The 18,654-nt window shown below is 41.4% G+C and overlaps 1 protein-coding gene across 7 annotated transcripts in view; it reads right to left on the reverse strand.

Moving 5' to 3' along the window:
- Positions 1-4,498: 4,498 nt before the first annotated feature.
- The window catches only part of ANKRD50 (ankyrin repeat domain containing 50), a 43,451-nt gene continuing 29,295 nt past the window's right edge, over positions 4,499-18,654 (reverse strand). For all 7 annotated transcript variants that reach the window (XM_083457041.1, XM_083457045.1, XM_083457046.1 and 4 more), the window contains 2 exons: positions 8,134-11,684; positions 4,499-7,396 (listed from right to left, as the gene is read on the reverse strand). In XM_083457041.1, the coding sequence (XP_083313167.1) occupies positions 8,137-11,684 (3,548 nt within the window). In that variant the 3' untranslated portion in view covers positions 4,499-7,396; positions 8,134-8,136. The remainder of the gene's footprint in view (positions 7,397-8,133; positions 11,685-18,654) is intronic.

Genomic DNA, 18,654 nt, shown 5'->3' on the forward strand with positions numbered 1-18,654 from the left:
GGGAACATTTATAAGAAAAGGGTTAAAATACACATTGTACTATGATTAAAAATAAATTTTTTACGAAATGATTTATCTTTGATACCTAACTCCTGAGCAGATATTTAGAATGTACAAAAATGTTCCAAATGCTTTGTTGGAAGTGTCAAGAGCATGAAGGAACATTTTATCATGCCTGGTGGATGTGTAAAAAAGCTAAAAGATTGGATACAAATACATCCTCGGATACAGAGGATTTTGTAAGTTAATGTTCAACTGAAACCAGAACTGTTCCTGCTGAGATATACAGTTTAAAAGATTATGGGACTTTTTCAATATATCATTACAGCACAAAGATGAAAAGATTCATCATTACCTACCATGGATGGTTGTTAAAATTATTTGACTTAGCTGAGATGGTGAAGTTGATGTGTTTAATCAGAGAAAAATCATTGTCAACTTTTACTAAAGATTGGAGGCTGCTTAGAGACCTTTTGTGTGAAAAAGAAAATGAACATAATATTTGGGTTTGAGGACTGAAGATAATATTGGTTTATAGAAAGTGGATTTGTGGGTGTTATCCTGGAGTGGATGTGTTGAATAAATTTTTACATATGGCTGACAGATGAAGAATGGGATGTTCTCCTCCTTCTTTTGTCTTCATCTGCTCCCCTCTTTCTGCTCTGTGTTATTATTTAGTTTTTTGGCCTTGATAAAAAAGATATCTGATAATAATAATAATAATAATAATAATAATAATAATAATAATAATAAATTATTTTTTAACCCGCCCATCTGGCTGGCTTCCAGATTAAAGGATTAAAAATACATCAAAATATCACACATTAAAAACTTCCCTGAACAGGGCTGCCTTCATCTGTCTTCTAAACGTCAGGTAGTTGTTTATCTCTTTGACATCTGATGGGAGGGTGTTCCACAGAGCGGGCGCCACTACTGAGAAGGCTGTCTGCCTGGTTCCCTGTAACTTTGCTTCTCGCAGTGAGGGAACCGCCAAAAGGCCCTTGGCATTGGACCTCAGTGTCCCGGCAGAACGATGGGGAATCTTTGCATTCCCCCCAAACTTTAGTAACATTGACTTTGAACATTTCCCAACTACAGTTCTGCTGTAATATGTCTTCCAGAGGAATTCATAACTATGCAAGGCAGGTTAATGCAACCATTTCTCCACCACTTTTCACCTTTTGCTATCACATTATGTATTTGTCATCTACAGCAATTTCCATTTTTAATGAGTACCACTTCTGGAAAGGGCAGATAGTGAACTGAATTTTAAAATATTGTGACTATGACAAGGAGTGAACCTTCCAGGCTACCTGGATTAGCCTGGATTTCTTGGTGGTGGTAGTTTTCAATAACCCTCACAACAGATCACTGGATTAGCTATTTAATTTTCTTCTCTCCATATATAAGCAAAACATTTTAAGGGCACACACCATTTCCCAGCAAATTGTTCTGTTCTGCCAAGTCTCTGCAAGATTGAGTATGCATTTAGATGAATAATTTACAAGTCACCTCAATCAATATAAAAAAATTAAGTGCAGAGTACTCAAGTCCCCACAAGCAAAACTACCTCATCAAGGAAAATTATTAGCACACCTCTAGAGTCTACCATATATATATTGATTATTTAATTATGTAAATAAGGCACAGCACACAAGTGAAGTTTAAAAATTAATCAGAGCTGGAAGGAAATCCAAGCCAATCTAATTTGGCTCCTTGTCCCAGAACATCACACATCACACATCAACCAATGTGCATTTCATAGAATGACATAACCCTTCACAGGTAAGAGCAAATATGGTAGCTCACCGAACTGCACATTTAAATGTGTCATGGTACAACAAAAATCATGTAGCTAGGGCTAGCTAGTTACTCAAAAGGATTTGTGTAGCACCTTGGACAACAGGCTAGTTACGTTACCCTCTGCCATTTAGGATATACAGTCGTACCTTGGTTTTCGAACAGCTTAGTTTTGAAACGTTTTGGCTCCCGAATGCTGCAAACCCATAAGTGACTGTTTCGATTGGTGAACTATTTTTGGAAGCTGAACATCCGACGAGGTTTCCAATTGGCTGCAGGAGCTTCCTGCAGCCAATCAGAAGCTGAGCTTTGGTTTCCAAACATTTGGAAGTCGAATGGACTTCTGGAATGGATTCCGTTCGACCTCCAAGATACGACTGTAGATGTCTGACTCTGCTTTCTTGTGATTCAAAATCAGAAACTACTGATACTCAAAACATCTGTATGAACAACTGTGGGTTGTTTGGCATATTTGCTTAAACATTCCATTTGAAATCAGCTCCATTTTCAAACCCATCAACACTTTCCTCCTTGGATGCCATTTGCCTTTGCTTAGATTGGGCTCCTATCAATAACTCATTTTCAGGTTTTTGTTTTTTGTTTTGTTAACTCTGGGCAGGGGGAACTGAGGATGAAAGCCATATTTGGAATAAAAACCCCCAGATTTTGTATCATGCATCTGACACATATTAACTCAATACAATTTTACTTCAGTTTTGGAGCACACTTGTAAACATATTGGGACTTGTGTTTGGTAAATGTGCTGAAATCTCTGCCTTAAGGCAAGTTCTCTATGAATCCAGCACAGAGTTAGTTCAGTAATTTTTAATAATCACTTTTGGTCTTATAACTCATTTTGGATACTGACAGGCCCTTGGGTCGTTAGAGGAATCTCCATAACACAACAATCATGCAAAATAAACTATGGAATTTCTCTTGAAACATGCAAAATAATTCAATGCAAGTCCTGAAAATAACTATACAATATTACACTATACAATCTCTATCACATATATACCCAAAAACCTATTATCATCTCAGATGACAATAGATATATAAATATGCTATCAATGGGCACCAGCTTTGATTTGAACCAGTGCAATGCAGATCATTATAACATGTTTATAATGACAGATAAAATCTTCACAGAATTTCTATAAAACTTTTCAGAAGATAATAAAAACATTGGCACACGTGTAGGATTTTTCTACTGTGTATCCAGTTTCTGGCATTGGAACTCTCTCCAGCATTGCAAAGTTGGAATCTGTAACCATTTCAAGCTTTCACTACTGTTGTTCATAAGGACTTTGAAAAGCTTCACATAATTCACTCTCCCAACTAGTCCCAAATGCAATTCACAAGTCAAGCTGTCCTAATACGCATAATAAAAGATGCTTATAAGAGACAAAGAGATATTTACAAGGTTTGAGCATACTACACCAATATGGGCCCGACTGCACTGGCTGCCAATTAGCTTGTGGGCCCAATTCAAAGTGCTGGTTTTGACCTATAAAGCCTTAAATGGCTCAGGACTGCAATACCTCAAGAACTGCCTCTCTCCATATGATCAAACCCAGACCTTGTGATCACCACCCAAGGCCCTTCTCCATGTGCCTCCTTCACTTGAGGTCCCTGAGGGTGGCAACACAACGACGGGCCTTGCCTGTAGTGGCTTTCCATTTGTGGAATGCTCTCCTCAGGGAGGTTGGCCTGGGGCCTTCAATATATATTTTTAGGCACCAAGCAAAAACAGTCCCCTTCAACCAGATCTTGGGCTGATTAATATTCCAGGTAAAGGGGACCCCTGACCATTAGGTCCAGTCGTGACCAACTCTAGGGTTGCACCGCTCATCTCGCTTTATTGGCCGAGGGAGCCGGCATTCAGCTTCCGGGCCATGTGGCCAGCATGACTATGCCGCTTCTGGAAACCAGAGCAGCGCATGGAAACGCCGTTTACCTTCCCGCTGGAGCGGTATCTATTTATCTACTTGCACTTTGACGTGTTTTCGAACTGCTAGGTTGGCAGGAGCAGGGACCGAGCAACGGGAGCCCACCCCGTCGCGGGGATTCGAACCGCCGACCTTCTGATTGGCAAGTCCTAGGCTCTGTGATTTAACCCACAGCACCACCCGCATTCCTTCGATTAATATTCTATTAATATTATAGAATAGAATAAATATAGAATATACAGCTTTTTAAATGTGTCTGCAGAAAGGGGGAGTTATTGTTTTACAGTGGTGCCTCGAAAGACGAAATTAATTCGTTCTGCGAGTTTTTTCGTCTTGTGAAGCACCACTGTGCATTGACGGTTTCCCATAGGAATGCATTGACGGTTTTTTAAAAAAGGCGCAAGATGTTTTCGTCTTGTGAAGCAAGCCCATAGGGAAATTCGTCTTGCAAAGCAACTCAAAAAACGAAAAACTCTTTCGTCTTGTGAGTTTTTCGTCTTGCGAGGCATTCATCTTGCGAGGTACCACTGTACTGTTTTAATTCTTTACTTTTATTCTGTATTTTGTTCTGTGAACCACCCTGAGATCTTGTGATGAAGGGCTGTATATAAATCTAATAAATCGTAACAAGATACCACATTGTGTGTCCACATCCCTAACAGAATCCCATTTCCAAGCATGTTGGTACCTTTGTACCTAATACCGTTTTGCAGAGGATGAAAAAGGAGCAAGCAAATTGAAAACAAATGTCTGCTTGAAAAGCAAATATATTTATTATGCACTTTCATATACATAAGGATTTTTGCTTAATATAATACAAGAAATAAAATAAAAATTTTACAATGTGAAATTCAATGTACATTATAGGCTATTTACAATCCAATCCAGAAAAAAGTCTTAACTGTGCACCATGTTATTTGAAGAGTTTCAATGGAGGATAACGAGCATGAACAGACATTTGCATAGCAGCATAGTTGACAAGAGAAAATGATGCTTTAAGTAAAAACAAAGCCTTTTCCCAATACTGATCATGACAAGGGTATCACTATAGTGTAAGATGCTAAGGTTTCGACAGGTAGATTTGCCATTCAATTCCCTTTTCAGGTGACTTCCCTGGCACGCATATGGTTCAGATATTAATGCTCATCAGTCTTTTCCCTAGTCTCCAATTATGAATTGTGACACTTTCTTTAGTTTCCTCTAGGGATGATTTTGGATAATATAGGGAAAAGAAAGGTGAAAGCAGAACCAGAGATACAGAGATTTGTGAAACGAGGAAAAAAGTAAGAAGTCTTGAATTCTGCTGCATTATAGCTGATCAGCCCTGCCAAGTCATGGCTTAGCAGAACTGAGCCACACACATCAATTCACAATTGCAAAGAAGACAGACCTGCCAATAATTCAGGGTGATTAATTTTACCTTTTTTTGAGAGAGAGAGGCCACAAAAGCCAATATATTTTTTAAAAACCATACATTAAAGCAATGCGGAACAATCTCACACTCTTGTCAAATGGATATTTTTAAACAGAGAAACACATGCTGCATTCCTAAGCGTTTCTGAAAATGTGCAGGAACTTTTATTTTAATTATCTGAAAGGTAGCACTTTTCAGCTGACCTTCCTATAGCTGGTGTCTGCTTTTGGGCATGTTACCACCACCAGCTCTTTTAGAGACATTAAGATTATAGTCTGCTGAAAATCATGAAGACTTCTGCAATGCGTAGCCTTCTTGTGAAAATGGCCAGAAATATCACCATCTAGTCACAAGGTACATACTGTAATTTAAAAACACACAAATAAACAAATAAATATAATCTCAGCGACAGCCGAGATCCAGAGAGAAAGGCAGCCTTTAGGGATGTCTTTCTACAGATCAATACATCTAACATGAAAGAAGAGCTATATTCTTGTGCAGTGTTGAAAACATCCAGTACTTAAGTTCAGAGCAAGTTGGGAGTAATGATTTGACACTCTTACCCAGCAACATTTTTACCTCCGTACTTAGGTCAAGAATGGGGAACCCATTCTTTGGCTCTCCAGATATTAAGACTGCCGCTCCCATCATTCCTGATCAAGATAGGCCTGATGGAGTGGGGGAGATAAAAAATCTGGCCTGCCAGACGCTAACGATTCCCCACTCCTGTTTTACATGTAGAAGGGTCCATATCGAATCCCTTGCACTTTTAGATAACGCAGGGATAGAGAAACTGGGCTTCCCTGTGTTCTTGGACTACCACACCATTGACAATGCTGACTGGGAATGATGGGAACGGGATGTCTGAAGGACCAGAGGCTCCTCACCCCTGAAGTTAAAGGATCTCTGTTACAGGGCTGGGAACATACAGTGCTGGACTTAAGGGACCTAAGACCTGACTCCACCTGGAGCTATTTCATATGCTCATAAGCAAAACCAGATAAGTCACTTTGGGTTGCCCTGGGCAAGAGAAAGCAGCTAACGAATTTAAATAGTTACCATCATTTAAGTGGGTAGTATGAAAACTGGCCTCGATGCTGAAGAACTGTTCCTTCATAAACCACCTTCAAAACAAGTAGCAGAGAAAGGACCCAATAAATTGCACTGTCGTACTCCGCCCCAGGCTGAAGGTAAGTACTGAAGTTAGCCAACGCCGTCACAAGAGTTGCTTTCCTTATGAGAAACATCTGAACAACACAGAAAACCAACTGTACATTACAGCAATGCAAATGTGATTTTACGTGTACAGAAGAGTAGCTTGTGTTTTGAGCCAGTTTACATATTCAAAATCTGCCCCGCGTTACATGTTTGCTGTGGCTTCTGTTACTTTACCCTCCCACGAGCAGATACAGAATGAAATGCATAAACCAGATTCTCTACAGCCTCAGACACTGATGTCTGAGACTGCAGTTGTGATTTCTCAGCTACCACAGGTGGTGTCGCCTGCTGCTGTGGCTGTTATCTGGGGATGGGCCAATTCACATTACCTAGTCTCCATGCAAAGAGTACTCTCTGAGGTCTTTTATGTGGATTTTGATCATGGTGGACCCTGCAGCAAAACAACAAAAAGTCTAATGGCACCTAAAGTCCTACACCAAAAGTACGCCGCAACACTTCTAGAAGTGGGTTCAAATAATTAACGGGAACTCTAGCTTGGGTCAATGGAGGAGGGGTTCCCTTAGTCTTTGAGGTGACATTGAACGTTCATTGTCTGGTTGACTGTGTGCAGAGTTTCTTTTGCACATGAATGTAAAATAAATACAGAAAGCATTGCTGTTTGTCACAAAGTCCACTGTGGCACATTTACACTGATAAAGCCTTCTGGAACAGAGAACTCAAATTTCTAGCTCTTAACAACTTTTCAGCTGTGTGAGTGGAAATACAACGTATCTTGTTCTGCTACTGAGGAAGAAAAGAAAGTGCTTATTCTGTGTAGTAAGTACAAAGTACACAAAATAATTTTTTTTCTGAAGCACAGAAGGTTACATTTAAGAAGGCAGCCTTATTTTTTTTTCTTTAGGCACATTACAGTAATCAAGGTAACTGTACTGCAGTGATCACATTCGTAATTTTCAATGTGGTTCGACAAGCAAGACATGCTTTGATTCCAGCCCGGGTGACAAAACATTCCAGGCAGAAACTCTTCATTTTATTCATGGTGTCATGGAGCTGCCTTGAAAACAAAAAGAAAAGAAAACATAAAATTGTTACATTCTAAGTAGATCATCTCAAAACTATGAATAAGCTGCTGTCTGTGGCAATCTATCTGATGCAGTCGTGATCACTGAAAATCTTGTACTTTAAATTTGCTTATGCATTTTCTTTTGCAGGGACCAAGTTTGAAATGATAACACACACAGGGTCAGATAGCATGTTATTATGCTGCTTCCATAAACAGCACCATGCCAAGCAGTACAGCTTCAATAACAATGGTAGCTTGGCCATTCAATATGAGATAAAATTCATTTTCTTAAAAATATATGTGAAGCATATGCATCAAATAACTCATGTTAATAATAATAATAATAATAATAATAATAATAATAATAATTTAAATGCACACATAGCATCCAGAAATTGGTCAGAGGTGGCTGACAGATTGGTGTGCCAGACAGTTATCAGTCAGTGCTTTTGAGCGGAAGCTGAGCTACAGGACCCCACACTCTTATTGGTGGGAGTTTTGCAGAGGCATTGGAGAGAAGACTATTGTTATCATTGTGGATGCAATATGATGAGACTTACATAGGATGCCTCTGGTCAATTAACACCATGAGCATGTAAGGTACTGATCTGGCTGCCCCCTGCCTCCAATCCTATTGAACACTGTTGATTGGTAAGGACATGAGGTCTTCTCCCCAATGGCTTTTGATGCCACCCTGCTGCATTGCCACCCTACTGAAAGTGCCTCACCTCTTACAATGGTGTTTCCTTCTTATAGTTGAAGCTTGGGTCATTCCCCTCAATTTGAAGTTTTAAGGCTTGCTTAAGGCTCAGCTCCGTCTCTGCAGAAGGATAGCCTTCCAAAACCTCCTGATGCCCTCGATCCTGTACTGTTCGTGGGACAGAAACTCTGCCAAGAAAAACCTGATTGCTCTGAAGGTGGTAGTTTGGATTAGTCATTATTCCATTTCTCTTTTTCTGCTCCCCACTTTGTTGGTGGATCAGGAACTGCTGTTGAGACCGGCAAACTTCCTGATGGGCTGGAGGGACTAAAATTTTACACTGAGTGTCACTAGGCATTGATTTAAGGGGCACGCCGGCCCCACATTTGGCAACAGGTATCCTTTTATCAAACTGAGTCATTTCATATTCAAGGACTTTTGGTTGAGAGGAGGTGCTCTGTTTCACCTTTTTCCCAGCAGACCCGGATTTGTTGGAATTCTCCGTTTTCCCCGTTTTGCTGGCTTTTGTGGATTTCAAGCTGGGCTTCACCTGGCTCCATTCAAATTCGCTGTTTGGCGAACTATGATTCTGACTTAAGGAATGAGTTGTGGAGGAAGGAGAAACGATAGACTGCCTACTTCTACTGCGGGGTAACGAATGCTGCTGTATTTGTTCCGTAAAGGACATACTGTGGAAGCTGTCGATCGGTACTGTCTGGGCAGTTGCTGTAGATGAAGTTGTGCGCAGAGAAGAGTTTTTTGAGCTTTTTAATGAATTATTGGATAAGGAGGACTTCTGCCGATCAACTGTCGAATCGGGAGATTCAGAAGGAGAACTAAAGGCATGAGCTGGCCCATTAGACAAGCCACGCAAAGCAGGCTGCGTATCTCCCCCACCAGTGCTCCCCGAACTATTGGATTTTATGGTTAAGGATTGCATCTTTGAAGATGCCGACTGCAAAGGTTTTTGTTCCATTGTATGGACCGGAGAAGGAGTGCAGCCATTTAGAGTAGAAGCACCATATTTTTCCAGTAATTTAATTATCTGCGTGTGTCCATTTTTTGCAGCTACGCGCATAGCTGTGCGCCCAAATTGATCCGCATGATTTGGATCGGCACCGTGCTCCAGTAATATCTGCACAACATCGATGTGCCCTTCTTGGGCTGCAATGCAGAGTGCAGTAGCACCCTGATTGCACGTATGGTCCACTAGGGCCCCACGCTCTATCAAAAGCTGAACTACTTTGACATGGCCCTGCCACGCGGCAGACTGCAAAGCTGAGCGTTTCTCATTGTCTGCGGCATTCACATCAGCATGGTATGTGATCAGCATCTGTACCATCTCCACATGGCCCTGCCAGCAGGAAACATGGAGCGCTGTCCTTCCTTCAGCATCACTGGCTTCGACATTTGCACCATTTTCTAAAAAATACTCAGCCATCGTTAGCTGGTTTTCTAGAGCCAAGATATACAGTGTTGGCCTGCCATCAGCATCTTTGTAATTCACATCAGCTCCATGACTGAAAAGTAGCTCGACAATGTCTCTATGGCCTTCTAAAGCAGCAACACGGAGAGCATTTCTCCCATCATAGCCCCTGTGATCAATGTTAGATTTGTTTTCCAGCAAGGTCTGCACACAATCATAGTGACCTTCCTGGGCAGCCAATATGAAGGCTATGCGCCCGTCATTATCAATTTCATTTGTTCGAGCACCTTGTTCTATAAGTGCTTCACATATCAACCTGTGTCCTTCAAAAGCTGCCATGTGCAAAGGTGTCCATCCTGCATCGTCCCTATGATTCTCATCCAGCCCTCTATCCAGCAGAGTCCGTACTACTTCAACATTGCCTTGTGCAGAGGCTATACTAAGAACCGTCCGTCCTTCACTATCAATGCTATCCACAGCTGCCCCCCAAAACAAAAGAGTATTTACAACTGATGCATGGCCCATGGAAGCTGCAGCAAGAAGAGGAGTGCGGCCATTGTTGTCCGTATGGTCTACATCTGCTCCGCCTTCCAGAAGCAAATCAACAACATCTACATGTCCTTCGTAGGCTGCCACTAGCAGTGGGGTCATGCCATCTTTGTCACAATGGTCCACCTCGGCGCCCCGGTCAATTAAAAGGCTCACAACTGAAGCATGTCCTTTACTGGCAGGTACACAAAGAGCAGCAACGGAGAGGGCAGTCCTTCCATCCACATCCTCATGGTTTACTTCTGCTCCGTGGTCCAAAAGATGCTCCACAATCTCTTTATGCCCCATGTATGCTGCTGCAATTAAAGCAGTTCTACCTTCATTATCCGCTTTGTTGACCTCAGCCCCATGTTGCAACAGATTCAGCACAATATCTTCATGGCCTCCCCAAGCTGCTGCTCTCAAGGCTGTCCGACTGTCAGCGTCTGCACAGTCTACTTTTACTCCAGCATAGAGGAGTGCAGAAACCACCTCAGTATGCCCACCCCAAGCTGCCGATCGCAGGGCTGTCCACCCATCATGGTCTGTGTGATTTATGTTAGCACCACACCCAATCAAACAGTTGACAACTTTGGTGTGGCCCTGCCGAGCAGCTAGAGTAAGTGCGGTCTGCCCATGCGTGTCTTCAATCTCTAAATCTGCTCCTCTGGAAACTAGCAGATTGACTACATCAAGATTGCCACTATATGCAGCGTTAGCCAAGAGTGTTCTACCATTCGAGTCACACTGGTTTACCGAAGCACCATTATCCAATAGAGTCCGAATAGAATCTTCTCTTTCCAAAGCCTGCCGTACAATGCAAGATGTCCGATCGTCCTCACTGTTGACATGAGCACCGGCTTTTACCAGCAACTGTAAAACTTCTTGTTCTTTGGGGATCAACGTTGACAAAGAGTCTTTGACAGGCGTACCATTCCAGATCATCCACAAAGCCAGTTCAGAGGTTTCCAGTTGCAAGTTGGAATCAATTAGGTGCAAAGCAAATTCTTGAGCCTCCAGAGGCGATAAATCCTTGGCTCGACAGGTGTAACTCATTGCAAGCATTCTGTGGCCTTCTGCTGCATTGCACAAATATTTTTGTGTACAGTGCTTTACATCCAACAGCCATTCTGCAAAGCTGTAGTGAAAAAGGATCTTTGTGTTTCCGAGACCATCGACAAGAACTTTCGACAGAACATCTAGCTTGCGTTGGAAGTCCTCCATAGATAATGCCATGTTTTTGGTCCATACTGCATGGAACAATTCAACTGTAGTTAGTGGCCTGCAAGCAGCAAGGATTACATTCAGAATAGGTTGCACCTTTGCAAACTGTTTTCTCACAAAAAGTCTTTGACAAAGCCAAAGATAGAGGCCGTTGAGTGTCCCAGGGATATCGCGGATTTCTCGTAACATGATAAAGTTTTCCACTACTCCATCTAGGACACGCTCGAGATACAGAAAACATCCACTGCTTTTAATGTGAAGCTGATTCAACATTTCTGCAGTTTCTTTTGTGAGATGTTGTCTCAGTGCTTCTTCTTGATCTAAGCGATGAAGAATATACTGTTGGACATCTTTCACGATGTAAGCCTTTCGGAGATCATCAAGGCTTATCTTTCGAAAGCCTATAAAAAAAATGGAAAGAGGGGAGAAGAGTAAGTTTTTCTGAAATTTAGCTGCAAACAAGCTTATAATCGCTCATTGTATTTTTGCTGTTCTTAAGATCGTAGAAACATTATTCTCCTAAAAAAGTGAAAGGGAGATGCCACTGAAAAGGTCTACCTAGTCACAAGAATGTAGTGCATATGTGCCACCTACATGTTGCTGAACCACCGCTCCCATCAGCCTCTACAAGCATGGACAATGACCAGGAATGATGTGAATTGTAGTTCACCAATATCTGGAGGGCCAAAGATTTCTCATATCTGATGTAGCAGAAGGACAGAATATGGTGTTTGATTTGAAGATATGAGCTCAGTGTTGCTGTTTGCCCTTGGAAATAGTGTCTGGTTTTGGCATTCCTCCCAGAACTTTTTTTTTTCAGACTTAGAAAACATTACACAGTCTGCACGTACTTTTCTGGAACCAGTTCCAGAATGAAAGTAACAGCAAAATTTCAAGTGGATGAATTTAAGACTGCTTTTATATAGCTATTGCAATCTCAGCTCTCTTTTTGCAATCAACTAACTTCAGCTGTTCTGGTTAGTAATTTGCATACTGTTCCTGAGAGTCACCTAATCGCTAACGATCTGTGGGTTCCAACTTACAATGGTCTTTAAGGCCAAATTATATTGTGGGTGAAAGCTGTTAAATGATCAACAGTGCACCCCAGTTTAAACCATGTATCCAGGGGGCTATAATAGTTAGGTTGCAATTGTTTTGAGTCATGTTTATTGTGTTTACAGCACTCTGGGATCAAAGTGCTCCACTTTCCAATAAACCTTCTTTTGTGGTATAATGGGATGAAGGAATCCAGCTGGAATGCTCAAGTCCAATGGGCAAGAGTGCTGCAGTAATACTAAGGGACACGAGAGATTTTTACAGCTGTTGTGCTGACTGCTGGAATTTACAGTGTCCAAACACAGCAGAGGTCCAAGACTGGGTGGATTCACAAACATGCAGCAAACAAGTTATGAAGGGACAATTTGATTCTGGATAGAAACAGGCAATCACTCCAAAATTTTGAGAGAGATTATCAGCCACATGTGTCCACTGTCAGCTGCTTTCTGATAAGCACTTGCTACCTGATAACCACGGTTTGTGCATTTGGGTCAAAGGTTGGGGAATGTCTGGAGCACAGGCCAATATGGACCTGGCAGCCTCCCCAGTTTGGGTAAGCCATGACCATCTACCCTACATGTGACTTCACACAAGTAAGAGAGGGGCTTGCCCAAAGCCTAAATCTGTAGCCTCATCTTCCCCTGACTGTGCAACAGAAATAGACTCCAGCTTTTATTCTGTTAACCGTGATCATGCCAGAAGTGAAATGCAATTAAGCATTTGATTTTGAAAATGAAGATGCACAACACAGGCTACTTATGCAATTTTAATGGAACTAAAGTAGCACTTCGGCATAGCAGAAGCATGCTATCACGACAACATTCCAGGAGAAGTCACCGAATCCAGGAGTTGAAAGGGGGTCCTCTGAAGATTTATCATTTCTCCCAAGCCCTTTAGTGTTCAATACTCCAAGGACAAGATCATAAATCTAATACCTTACATTAATCATCTAAAGACAAGATAATTTGCTAACCTACTTCATGTTGTGGCTACTGGAAACCCTTAACAATGTGTGGACAAGCAAAGTGACAGAATGGGCACGTACGATTCATAAGACATTTTTCACGGCATGGAATAGCAAACAGCCGCTCTGTCACTAAATACTTCTGGGGAAGCATGAGAACTCTCTAACTGATAAATATTCACCAACTGTTTGCCAAGGCCTAATCTGTATACAGCAGGGATGGAGATGCAGGTCTCAGACTCCTGGGATACTCCTGAGGCCACACCCCCTCCCTCATCTAGGCTGCACACCCCTAACCAGCCTTCTCCACACTCTCCTCCAGAGTTTCTACCTGTCTGGAAAATGTCATTGAACTGTGAAAACACTTCTTGCTTGGCAGGAATGTAGTTTATTGTACAAAGTTAAGAGCCACAGCTTTTGTTTCTTTTTCTTTTCAGTAATACAGTCATACCTTGGAAGTTGAACAGAATCCGTTCCAGAAGTCTATTGGACTTCCAAAACATTCAAAAACCAAAGTGCGGCTTCCTGCAGCTGATCAGAAGCTGCGGAAGCCCTGTCGAATGTTCAGCTTCCAAAAATAATTTGCAGACCAGATCAGTCACTTCTGGGTTTGCAACGTTCGGGAGCCAAAACGTTCAGGAACTAAGCTGTTCGACTTTCAAGGTACAACTGTACATACATGTCACTTTGTTTATGACAGCTAACGGACAGCAAAACCAGAAGACAATAAGGTAACAAGCAGGAGTTGCTGGATGTGTGTGTATGTATATATTCCAATCCCTGAGTTGAACTTCACCACCCACGCTAAACCAGCTAGCCACCAGTTTGCCACTGTGATTCAGCACTGGCATTATCCCTGTATGGTTTGGCACTCAGATCTAATATACCTGGAAGACGGAAAATGTGTCCACCTGGAAGCATCCTGAAAATGTTTATCTTAACATATTGAAATAAAATTGCTTGGTATACACATGCAAAGGCTCACAGTCTCTCTACTACGCCCAGCCACACCTAGCTGTTCTCATGTCACTCAACCCAGTTGATAGCCAGGCAGATTTGAACTCTGAATCAATCTTACATTTTGTTGAATGTATCTAGACGCTAAACAAGTCTAAACAAAATTATGTAAGATTCCTTGCCAACTACTTCTGACTAACTCATAAAACACACACAAAACACACACACACACTTATATTAGGCTTGCATGGACAATAAAGATAAAATATTATGGGAAAATTCATTATGTTGCAAAGCCTGTCTCACGAATTCTTGAACTCAGCAAGTCAGGAACAGCAGAGACAACTTACAATCTCACGACCCAACTTCTGCATTGTTTAGATTTTTCCTACAGCACATCATTTTCCCCAACAGGCGCTCAAAAATCCATTTCCTTGATTTATTAAATTTGCTTCCAGCTCTGTAAACAAATCCATACCAAATTTAGCTGCTGGCATCTCACAGGGGTCTTGGGTCATTTTAAGAAGTATATGGGCAGTATGCATTCTATGAAGAACAAAATACCTCCTTTGGTCTTTAATCTAACAAAAATGCTTTACCAGTGAAAACAAAACAGGAGCCTTGTGGCACCTTGAAGGCACACAAATTTATAGCAGCATAAGCTTTTGAGGACATGATAAATCTGTGGGTCTTCAATGCGCCACAAAGCTCTTTTCCTTTTTACAACAGACTAACAAGGCTACTTTTAGGAACTACAATGCTGAATTTTATTATCTTGGATCTGTTTGCCTCTTAATCCTATGCATTATGGAAAATTCCAAAACAACCCTTGTTCATATTTCTCCTTCACTCAATGCATCTTAAATATGTAATCTAAATGATGAGGCAATATTCCAGCGCCTTAAGTATGAATAATTTACATTGCCAAGCTAAGCTGATCTAAGTAGAATTAGACATTTATAATAACATTTTATGCATACCTACTCATAAGGAACTAATCTCTCGGCAGTGAAATATTAATCAGAAAACCAAAGCCCCTCCTTACACAAGGCCATTTGAGTGAGGACTGAAGTTAAAACAGTCTGTGCACAGAGGACATTCACAGAAGCAGGACACGAGAGAATTTGCCAGAACAGGGTTAACTGAGTTTTTGAATTGTGTACAGAGGCTGACATTTATACCCGGCACAAAACAATTAGAATGCAATTCCTTTGAAATATAGTGAACTTCCCAGCCTGCTATAACTTCTAAAAACCCATTCAAATGCAATTTTTTGAATATAGTGGTACTTCTGGATATGAACGGGATCCATTCTGGAGCCCCCTTCGCATCCAGAAGCAAACGTAACTAGCAACGGCACGTCTGCGCGCACATGCGCGCATCACTTTTCAGCGCGTCTGCGCATGCCCAAGCGGCGAAACCCAGACGTAACGGAGCATGGGTTGCCGTGGAGCGCAACAAATGTGCTCAACCCAAAGCGCATTCAACACAAGGTATGACTGTATAGAAAATGGCCGTTTGGAATGCATTTGTTTGTAAAGTTTCATTGGAGGCAACATTTCATTGAGTGAGGCATCCATGCAGCTTGTTCACCAAAGGAGAAGGCTGACGTTCTGTTTTGAGGGTGCTAAAGGGACTTATCATAGCCCAGTGTTATATTTTATATATACTGGTTGGAGAATTTGTCATTTAAGGTATTATGAGTGAGCTTCACAACTCAAAGCAGCCAGGCTGCCACTTTCAAAAGCAAGCATCCCGTTTTAAAGCCCTTGTTACTAAAATCTTCATGTGTTCGTCATGTGAAACAGAGTTTATCCAACTGGAGCTTGCATTTCAGCAAAACATTGTAAATCCAAGTATCTCTATCTATATATTTACAATACATGCCTACTCTGAAAAAAAAGTTCCAGGGGCAGAGCAAATGCAAAGAGCATAAACCTCTTCCTCTGCACATCAATACTTCCATTCTAGAGGTAGAATGCACAAGCCTATGGAAGTAAGTTTCGGGAACTCTTTTCCTTCCACCAACCTAAGTACACAGACTAGGTGGAGCAGACTAAAAGCCCATCAAACCAGCAACCTGTTCTCACAGTGGTCAGCCAGATTCCTGCAAGCAGGACATGAGTGCAACAGCACTCCCCCCACTTGTGATTCCCATAAGCTGGTATTTAAAAGGATATCAACTGACACAGCAGGTAATACATAGCTGTTATGGCTAGTAGCCATTGATAGCCTGATCCTCTGTGGGTTCTCTATATGTACATTTAGTGGCATTCTAATCAAAACATCTGCAAAAAGAATGAAGGCTACTCCAGTACACAAGTGCTCAGTGCAACTTAAGGCCACACAGTTGAAGATATCAGTGACCCACAACTAATATACCTCTAAAATAGATACTATGCAAGGAGAACAGAGTGCGGTGCCATCGTTCAATGGCGGAGCACGTGTGCTTTGTGTAAAACGTCCCAGGATCCATGTCTGGCACTTCCAGGTAATGTGAAAAGTTTCAGCCTACAAGCTTGGAGAGCCACGGTCAATCGGAGCAGACCAACAGTTTGAACAAACAGTCTGGGTTGATGTAAGGCCCTTTTGCTTTGTGCTTTTGAAAGAAAGTGAGCCAATATGATATAATGCAGGATGTTGTTTCTACGATCCTTATTAATGGTAGTACTTGATTCACCTATCAATAGTTAATCTTTCCAATGAAAAGAAAAGGGATGTGTGGAAGGATTTGCACCGTCTTAAAACATTCCACTGGTGAGAAACTAGATTTGCCCTTCAGCCCTGGAGATGTGCCAGTTAGATTAGATACACATTAGTGAGGAAATTGCTGCCGTTTTAATGTTACAGCCAGAATAATATTAAACACTTCAGGCAATGGTGCTGTTTTCAAAGTTTGTCATTGTCATAATTGAATTGCAAAATTTTAGCCTTCTCCTACAGTAAGCTTTAACTTGGAAAATCTCCTCTTGGCTACCGTTACCATTCTGTTTAATGCATCACAAAACCTCTAAGAACTATCTGTGTACATTTGCAATTTTCATTTGTGTTCTTTTCTGGGTAGATTAGACAGATTGCTCTTCAAGCAATGTTGCTACCATGCTTTCTTATGTCTTTGTTTTCATCTTCCAGTTTATCTACTTATCTCCTGCCATTGTCTGAAACAAACAATGAAGCTGGCTGGAACAGATTTCTATGTTATGACTTTTGTGTAGACAAATCACATTTAACTGGTGATCAGCTACCCACGTCTACTATTGCTCTCTGTAATTAGGATGTAAAGAGAAGCATATATGTAGTGCTTGAACATATGTGCTTTATTATGTATACTCCAATGACAAATCTTTCCCCTTCCTACAGAAACAGCATTGGGGTTGTATCCAATTGTGTGTGGCCTTCCCTTTGAAGAAAGCAAAGGCTGGACATTTTACAAGAACTCTGGGGAGGGAGGGGAATCACATGGGGGAGCATGGTTCTATTATCTGTAAAGTTCACCCACCAGGGCAACCAAAGCTGACTCAGTCCCATGGCCAGGTCTGAACCCAGATAATAACAGATCTAAATAATTATTTTCAAATAATTAAAAAACTTTGACATTAAACACAACAGCATATTTAATGTATCATCTAGTCTGGCTCTACAGGAGAAAAATATGCAGCACCACACCGTTTCCCCACAAAGGTGCCAGAAAGTCAACCACAGCAGCAATCCTATGCATCTGAGATTTAAGTTTATCTCATATAATTTGGCTGCAGTGAGCCAAGGCATAGTCCTAGTTCCTGCAATAATTCCACATTTGTGCTTTGCACTTATCCTTTTTGAAATCCATCTGTTTCGAATGCAACTGATCAAAATCTGAACACAGTCGTCTTAAAAATGACCATGCAAATGCATGGTGCTGGCATCAATATTTCCTATCGCTAAGGGACTCTATTAACATAATTTCATGAGATCATCCTGTTTGTTGCATGTAGCTGGCCTGATCCTTCTGCACTGATACTGCAATGCAACTTTGATGGATAACGTATTCCTCCCTGCCTCCCTCCCAAAATAGTAATGAAAATTTTGAGCGAAAGAGTTTCGAAGAGCCTGTGGGACCCTATTAATAACTTCTCTCAAATGTGAATGTTTGCCTCTTAGCAACATTCTTTGTCCTTCCTGCTTTGTTTACATGAGATCTTATCTTGGGATAACAGCCTCTGACCTTGCTTCAAGTCAGCCTAACTTGATTAGGAGATGCAGACACCATCCTGAAAGCAAGAATTCAAAGCAAAAAGATCAACTTGGAAATAATCAAAGAGTCTTGATTGGCCTTGCTGTTCATCTCAAGATAAGTGAGTATGTAAACAACAGCAGAGTTTATCTCTGGTGGAGGGAGCCCACATTTCCACAGG

This window comes from Podarcis tiliguerta (assembly GCF_965153285.1).
Source record: "Podarcis tiliguerta genome assembly, chromosome: 9".
Lineage (NCBI taxonomy): Eukaryota > Metazoa > Chordata > Lepidosauria > Squamata > Lacertidae > Podarcis > Podarcis tiliguerta.